This window comes from Pygoscelis adeliae, unplaced genomic scaffold (genome assembly GCF_000699105.1).
Source record: "Pygoscelis adeliae isolate BGI_AS28 unplaced genomic scaffold, ASM69910v1 Scaffold590, whole genome shotgun sequence".
Classification (NCBI taxonomy): domain Eukaryota; kingdom Metazoa; phylum Chordata; class Aves; order Sphenisciformes; family Spheniscidae; genus Pygoscelis; species Pygoscelis adeliae.
In genome coordinates, this window is record NW_008823962.1 from 350,512 (window position 1) to 358,791 (window position 8,280).

General features: G+C 45.9%; 1 protein-coding gene across 1 annotated transcript in view; it reads left to right on the top strand.

The window, feature by feature from the left end:
• The window catches only part of NMRK2 (nicotinamide riboside kinase 2), a 6,807-nt gene extending 1,563 nt beyond the window's left edge, over window positions 1-5,244 (top strand). Inside the window, exons 2-8 of the mRNA XM_009323309.1 lie at window positions 61-151; window positions 1,546-1,594; window positions 1,791-1,962; window positions 3,585-3,656; window positions 4,174-4,280; window positions 4,694-4,779; window positions 4,885-5,244. Of these exons, the coding sequence (XP_009321584.1) occupies window positions 61-151; window positions 1,546-1,594; window positions 1,791-1,962; window positions 3,585-3,656; window positions 4,174-4,280; window positions 4,694-4,779 (577 nt within the window). The 3' untranslated portion in view covers window positions 4,885-5,244. The remainder of the gene's footprint in view (window positions 1-60; window positions 152-1,545; window positions 1,595-1,790; window positions 1,963-3,584; window positions 3,657-4,173; window positions 4,281-4,693; window positions 4,780-4,884) is intronic.
• The last annotated feature ends 3,036 nt before the right edge of the window (window positions 5,245-8,280 follow it).

An 8,280-nucleotide genomic window follows, 5' to 3' on the forward strand; every position in this document is an offset into this window, starting at 1 on the left:
CTGAGGGCCGGGGGGGGGGTCCCAGCGGCTCTAACGCGGTTCTCCCGCCTCTCCGTGCAGCGTCACCAACGGTGGCAAAACCACCCTGACCAAGAGAATCATCAAGGCGCTCCCCAACTGCTGTGTGGTCCATCAGGATGACTTCTTCAAGGTAAGCTGAGCTCCTCCCCTTGTTTAAAATGTCAGCTGCTGCTTGCATATGTAGTGATAGTTGTAGTAGGTCCCCCCGTAAGTTTTATATGCTTGTGCATGCTTTCCAAGTAAGTTTTGACAGCTTAGGAGTAACACATGTTCTGATTTATTTATTTTTTTAAGGTATATGTATTAATTTTTTTAGTTACTTTGGACAGGTGAGGAGATACTGACCTTTACAATGTTGGCATCTACCAGTTTCCACAGAAGTGGAGCTTGGCACAGCCGAGCACAGAACAGTTGCAGCAAAAGCTTCCTTTAGTTTTAACAAGTCTAACTTTAGGTCAAACTACTGATCTGGGTTAGAGGTTATTTACTGTGCTCTGTACAAATCATGTTCTCCATGTTGGGTTTTCCTCATTTTATTTAAATAAGAATGTTGCTTGTAAATGATACTTGAGGATTTAAGCACCCTTACACTGCTTTAAATGCAGAAAGACAGTTGTACTGGGGAGCTTTGACAGCTCTATCAGAAACCCAATTTGAAGGCTGCTAAAGATGAATACGGAAGACCTGTGCTGGCTTGGGTGCCCTCAGCACCAAGCCTGGGAGAGCAGCAGGGGAAGCGGTCGATTCAGAACTGCGTTACTAAACCCTGTAGGCTGCAGCCATTTCACAGGGACTGCAATATAGCTGGACCCCACTGTAGGTGGAAGTCCAAGAGATGTGGCAACGTGTTTGAAGTAGCTGTCTGTCGTCCCCTGATATGCGATGTGCTCCAGCATCGGCAGCCGCGTGGTTGGTTTGTCCTGCCTTTGCAGGAGCACGTGCCATACAAAACAGAATGAGGCACTCATTTGGAAGCGCCTCTTTGCCAGAAGCCTCATGCACAAATTTGGTCAGACATGAGCCCTTAAAGCAGAGGAGGAATTTTCCATGAAGATATGTAGCTTCTCACTAGTGTGTTTAGCTCGCAAATGCTAGTGCAGATCAAGCTACAACTAAGTGATTGAAAATCGTGCTGGGCTGACCTGCATTTTTATTAGAGCCATTAGGAGTTAAAATAGCTATTACTGAATATGTAAATTTTAGCAGTTATTTAACACTGTATTTGCATTTTGAGTTCTTATATGTTGACTTATAACAGGGGCCTGTAGTATTTTGGCTAATAACACCGTATCAAATTATTAACCTAGAATTCTTTGTCCAAAGTGGCTTGACTGAGCCAAGAAAACTTTGCAAAGTTCTTGGGGTTGGTGAAAGATGGGAACTTAAATTTCAGGGTCTGTAATTGTTTTGTTAAGTGAACACTTGCTTTTTTGTGTATTGCAGTAGTGTCCAGGTTGTGATCGGATCTTAGGTAACTGATCACGCTGAGTTTGCAGCAATGTTTTATTGCTCACTATATTTCAGCCACAAGATCAAATAGAAGTCGGGGAAGACGGCTTTAAACAATGGGATGGTAAGAGCAGTGTTCGCTATAGGATGCAGTAATGTATATTTTTCCTAAGTATTTCTTTTTAATTTTTAAAGCTTTAACAGTAAACTTGTGTAACTTCAATTTTACAAGTTCATTCTATATTATACTTTCAAGCCTGTGTGGTTCGTGGTATTTGATTGTATACCTTTTTCCCACCCACCCCCTTTCTTCTAACTAGTGTTGGACTCCTTGGATATGGAGGCAATGGTGAGCACTGTGCGTGCATGGATTGAGAACCCAGTGAAGTTTGCCCGTTCCCACGGGGTGAATGTCACGCCTGGCTCTAAAGAGCCAGCCTCCAAAGATATCCATATATTGGTCATTGAAGGCTTCCTGCTTTATAATTACAAGTAAGGTTTGGGGAACTATTAACAGTTTGCCAGGGAAGATCCCTAGTGCCAGGGCTAAAACCTCCTTTTTACTAATATACCCCTCCTGGCTTCTCCTGAGGTATCATGCATAAGAGTTTTTCTCATGTAAAATTTACCAGTAAATGGTGGTAAAAGTGAGGTGTGCAAGGTGACTTTCTCAAGGTAACGTAGGAAGCTCTCATTTCGGGCACACCCTTGAACTCTAGGGCGCAGAGAGCTTTAGACCAGAACTTGTAAATCCTGAGCCAGCAGTGAAGAAGGCACAGGCTTCCCTCCTGGTCTCCTACCACGGTGCATAAACCTTGACCTGAAAAGGTTGCTGATGAGAACAAGAAGATAATCCGTTCTGCGTTCACTACTTGGAATCTCTCCTGGAATTTAGGAATAGTTATCTCGTGTGATACACATGCTTGTTAACACTGACTAAATTGAGCTCAGCAATTAATTGTATGCTGGAGCAGAGATCAACTATTCTTGCTTTTTTTTATATGGGGAAAAAATGTTTGGCAGAAAGATGGGGAGACTAGACTAAGAGCAAAGAGAGGGAAAACTTCCAATAGCTAAATACATAAACTTCAGAAAATCGCACGCTATGAACATGATGAGCAAAAGATTCTTGGCTCCAAACTATAGTCTTGTTTACAAAACTCTTTCAAGAGAACAAGCTGTGCGTGACACTTAGCAAAACCGGAGTTGTTTATAAGCTGTACCATAAGACAAGCAGCTCTACTCCGGCTTTCCAAACTGAACGGATAATGTAAAATGGCAATCTTGCACTGGCCATACCGAAAATGGCCAACTGGAGATCGCGCTGGCAAACTGCCTGGTGTTCTTGGCCTGTCCCCGGGGAGGTAACTCTCGAGATCTCTCCTGAAGGTTACAAATACCTCTGAAGCGCTCCGTCTTGTTAATGGGAGCTTTTCCCTAGCCCAGAGGGAGTATTTCATCCACGGACCTGGGGCTTGCTCAGTTCATACTATATTAAGCATTTATGCAACCCTCAGCAGACTTTTAGAACTCTCGGTCCCACCAGGTTCAAACTAGATTTGCTTTAAGGATTTTCCTGGGTTTATTCAGCCTAATAGGTGTACAACGCAGTAAGCTGCGGTAGAGCTAACCTCCTGTATTTCTGTAAAAGATCATGAGCTGATGAGTTGCCTTGTACCAAGTGTGTGTGCCCGTGCACATTTTGACAGCTTGCTTCTGCACCACAGGCCAGACGGTGTGATAAGTCAGTTCATATCAGATTGATGAATCGCAGCTTTGGACTGCTGCAAGCAGAATTTGAAACGGTCTAGAAAAAGAGTCAGGGTTCACACGCCAGGTCTTCCCAGCCCAGTGTCTGATCCTCCACAGTAACTGGTAGGAAAAGTACCTGCCATACCATTCTGACCTACAAAACCCGGCATTCTCCATGTTTTATAGCTACTAATAAACCTACCGTTCGTTAGCTTGTGTCTTAATGAAAACACTTGCACTTCTGTTGTCTACGATAGAGACAAATACAAGAGAGGCAGGAAGACTTTTTTTGTAGCTTACAGGGGTGATTTAACACTTTGTCAGAAAAAATAGACACGTTTGTTCTTTCTACTCTACCCTAGACCACTGATAGACCTATTCGACATACGTTACTACTTGGCAGTTCCATACGATGAATGCAAAAGGAGGAGAAGGTGAGAAGATTCTTTGATGTCAGTCTAAGCCTTCCTTCCAATAAAGACTCTCTACTAGGGGCAAGCCCTCAGGCTACCTTCATGTTGCTATTAATGGGATATGTTGGTGTCACTTACAAATTGGAATTACAGCTTAAATTTTTAATTTAATTGGAGAAAGAGGCTTTCCCGTAGCATTTTCTGAAACTTTAGGTCTGGCAGTCCCCGCTGGGGGTGGTTTATGAAGATCAGCACGTCGGTGCAAAAGGAACACGCTTCCCCCGTGAGCAACAGTAAACCCTCCGAGACTGCTCGCTTTGCCTTCATCGGCCACCTGTAGCTTCTGCATTCGCTTTGGATGCTTAAAGAAACTTGTTGCAAAACCTAGGCCAATATCGATGGGAAATCGGACTGTGACAATCGGCTTTTACGTAAATGCAACTGAGCAGCTCTCAGATTAACTTCGGGCTTCAGCAGTGTGCAAGAGGCAGTGCGATCCCGGTAGTCCTGATGATCTTTTCCATTTTGATATTTGCAGTACACGTAACTACACTGTTCCTGACCCGCCGGGTCTCTTTGATGGACACGTCTGGCCCATGTACTTAAAACACAGGAAAGAAATGGAGGACAGCGGCGTGGATGTCGGTAAGCATCCCTAAGTACAAATCCTTTGGCATTGTACTTCGGATTTTAAGGAAGTCAGTAATTTAACTCAAGGAAACTTTAACTGTACGATGCAGGGCGCTATTTTTACTACTAAGTTGTGAGCATGGCCTACTTTCTGTCCAGATAAATACATGCAGTTTTATAGCTAAGAATTTCTTCTCTTTGTTTCTTATTATAAGCATTTGGGGGGGGGGGATAACAAAAACTACATTCTTTATAACGGCATAAGAGATTTTTGTGGGCCATAGTTTTTTCAGGATGGTTCTGTTTTTCCAGTTGGAAAACAAGTTGTCGTTCGAGTCAATAGAGTATGAGATATTTTAAAACTAATCTACAGCAGCTTTGTTCTGATCGGAAACCCACAGCCTGAAACCTTCCTCTCTCTCTTTCAGTTTATTTAGACGGACTGAAGTCTAGAGACGAACTTTACAATCAAGTCTTTGAAGATATTCAGAACAAGCTTTTAAATTGCTTATAGGTAAATATGTCCCCGCTTCCGAGGGGGTGAAACGTGAGGGACTGACTGCTGGAAACAACCCGCTCCTACGCTTGGATAGTCACACGTTCCCTTCTTGCTTTTCAGGGTCTCGGAAGACCTGAAAGACCCGTGTACAGAGTGATGTAAATAGTACTTAGAGGTCGGAATGAGGGTTTATTTGTGTAAACTCTTCTTGTGCTGTCCTTTGGAAAGTATCTTTTGTACATAATTGAAAAAAATGAAGATAACTTATTCACAACTCTGTGATGGACAGGTTTTGGGTTTTTTTATTTTCTTATTTTATATTCCACTGGCTTAAACATAAGTTGGAAATGCATTTTTATAACGGAACAAGTAGAGCTGCGTTAGGAAAACAACTGACTCTTCTGCTTATGTGCTCCTGCGGATATTAAGTCTTTAAGTAATGGCTTGTTTGTAATGTCATCTCTTAAATTCAGTAAAAATTAATTTAAAATCTTGTTCTTTTGAGGTCCTGCTTTAATACGTCCATCACTGTTACTGTAGTAGAAATAAGCGCAAAACTCCCCCAAAACACAACAGCAGCCCCTGCTTTTTCATATGGCATCCGAAATTTCATACCTGTGCGGCCTCAAACCTCCCTTTGGTTTGAGTGGTAACACTGGCCTGGAAACCTGGCTCAGACACCCCACCAGGAGTGCGATTCTCGGAGGTTATTGTGGGAGGTGAACAGCACTTCAGGTATTCCTAATGTGCTGGTACGAAACCGGTTTTATGTCGGCCTCAGCTTCGCGGCCTTTCTCAGGTCGTGCTCACAACAAATTGGCGCGTAGCGATGCTGCGGCCCGTTTCACACAACGATCGAGTGCTCCCAAGGTGGGAAGTTTGGAGAGAAGCCTCTTTCTGCCTTTCGCGATCCAAACAAGAACGCTATTTGGTCCTAAATTCTCCAGCTAGCTGAACCTCGGGGGGTGGAAATGGCTATATTTCTGAATTTAAAATCCAGAAGGGTTGGGGATTCTCAGGGAACGAGAGTAGCAGCCCCCTATTAAAATTGCGCTGCCTTAGGAAACGTTTCAGGAATTAGTGCTGAAAATGCCACCCTAATTTCAGTTTGAAACACACAGCATTTAAACCCGTCCTTGGAGCACCCATGCAGCCCGTTTACCGACAGGCTTTTCGTTAACTCGCTGTGGAAGTGCTCTAAGGAATCCATGCGGCAGGGAGCAGTCCTTCATACCCCTGTGTCGCCTGCCGTCACACCGCGCCCTGCAGAGCGGCTCACGCCCAAGTAGGTTACGTGCTTCTGGCAAAATCCTGCATTAAAGTGCCAGGCAGCACGCTGCAACTCTAAAACGTAGCTACAGGAGGTTCTGCTTTCTCAAATGCTTCCGAGTAAGTCTGTAGGAAGTCCACAGAGTTCTTACTCATCCGCGTCCTCCCTTTCTAGCAAAACTATAAATAAAATACCAGTGGAAACAGTTTTACTGATTTTTCTGTTGATAGGCTTTTTCTCATTTCAGTGAGATAAAAAAAGCCTCCCACTCCCGGCAAGACAGCACAAAATTAGGCAAACACAATGGGGACGTGGAGCGTGACACGCTTGAGGAAGGAACGGGGACATTGCTCCTGAAGCAAAACTGAGTGGTAGACCTTTCTTTTCCTGCCTATCGCGTACTTTTCTTTGAGAACAACATTCTGCCTGAGTTTCCTCTTTTATGAAGAGCGCGACTCCTATTCTTCACCAGGCTTTTAGGCAGAGCCTCCGCCCGCGAGCCGAACGGTGACCTTCACCCGGGCAGCCCGGCGGGAAGCACGAGTAGCACAATGGTGAGCGCTACGAAAAACGTCATCTCCTCTCTGCCCCGTCCGCTCGGACGGGTCTGTGCTGCCACCGGCCACGCCTGGGGCAACGTCTGCGCTTGGCGCGTGCCGGGGACAAGGGCAGCTCGCCGTGGCTGAGGAACAGAATAGAACAGACTAGAATATTTCGGTTGGAAGGGACCTACAACGATCATCTAGTCCAACTGCCTGACCGCTCCGGGGCTGACCAAAAGTTAAAGCATGTTCTTAAGGGCACTGTCCAAATGCCTCTTCGACACTGACAGGCTGGGGGCATCGACCGCCTCTCCGGGAAGCCTGTTCCAGGGTTTGATCACCATCTCGGTAAAGAAATGCTTCCTAATGTCAAGTCTGAACCTTCCTTGAGGAGCCTTGGTTAAATTATCTTTTGGCTTGTTTGTGACCACGGACGCATGCTTTGGTTCAAACGCACACAGAAGAGATCAGCACCTCCCTCCCCGCGTCCCCTCCTCAGGAAGCTGCAGGGAGCGACGAGGTCGCCCCTCGGCCTCCTTCTCTCCAAAGGAGACGAACCCAGAGTGCAGACCTGGTTGCAGCGCTGTCCTTGGCTGGTGGCTGGCTCCAAGCTAATAATAAACCCTCCACACCACTCTGTGCCTGGTAACTAATTGAGCTTAAATACTGTGGTGAGATAGGCGAGCGTGTTGAGATCTGTCAACCCGCTATCGAAATACACCGGCTAAAGATAGGAAGTGCCATTAAACTGATGTACTAAAGCACATGCGGCGCACCACGCATAAAAGGTTCACCACGTTAAAGTACAAAACCTCTCACGTGGGACGAGTGTGGTGATCTTTTGGGCACTAAAATAACTTGGCTGCGGTGTCAGCACAGCTCACTTCAGAAGATTTTTGAGCATGCCTTAATTAGAAACGTTGCTCCAGAAAAGCAGCTGCCACAGATTAGCCAGAAGTCACCCAAAAAACCACCGAGCCGGTTTCCAGGGATGTTTTAAACAGCCTGGTGAAGCAGCCAGAAGCGAGACCAGCGGCAAGTCAGCTCCACCACCTTGTCCTCGTGTTACACCGACATTTTCTGACTGTCTGGCCAGAATGGGGACGCCGCAGCCAGAAACGAGACGCGAATACTGATGGCATCACCCACACTTCCACAAGCTATAAAAAGGCATATTGCCTTGTGTGCAACCCCGTGCGTGCCTGGAGAGACCCACAAAACTATAATTACACCGTTACACGGCCGGGCGCTCGTCAATGGCAAAGCTGAGGAACGCCTGGGCCAGGGACAGTGTGCTGCGACTTGTCACCGATACCTTGTAAGTCCGTCTGACATCGTTACATGGAGCGTTTCCCGCAGATTAGCTGCAGCTCCGCTGGCTGGCGGGAAATAAAAAAAAAAAAGCAGTGAGATCTCTCATCTTCCCCAGTGAGATCCGGCGTATAATTTCATCAGGGTTTCCCCCCCCGTGTTAACAGATAGGTCTGACCCTCACCTGATAAGCCGTGCAAAACCTTTTTGCTTTCATGAAGACATGTAAGGGGAAAGACATCGCGCTGGCTTCGAGCCAGCCTCTAGGAAGCAAAAAAACTGAAGCCTAAAAAAGGCACTTCGATATTCTCTGCCCGCGGAGAATATAAAACGTCCCAGGGCGGCGTTAGCTCCGGTTGCAAAGACGGGGGAGCTGAGGCAGAACATCCTGGT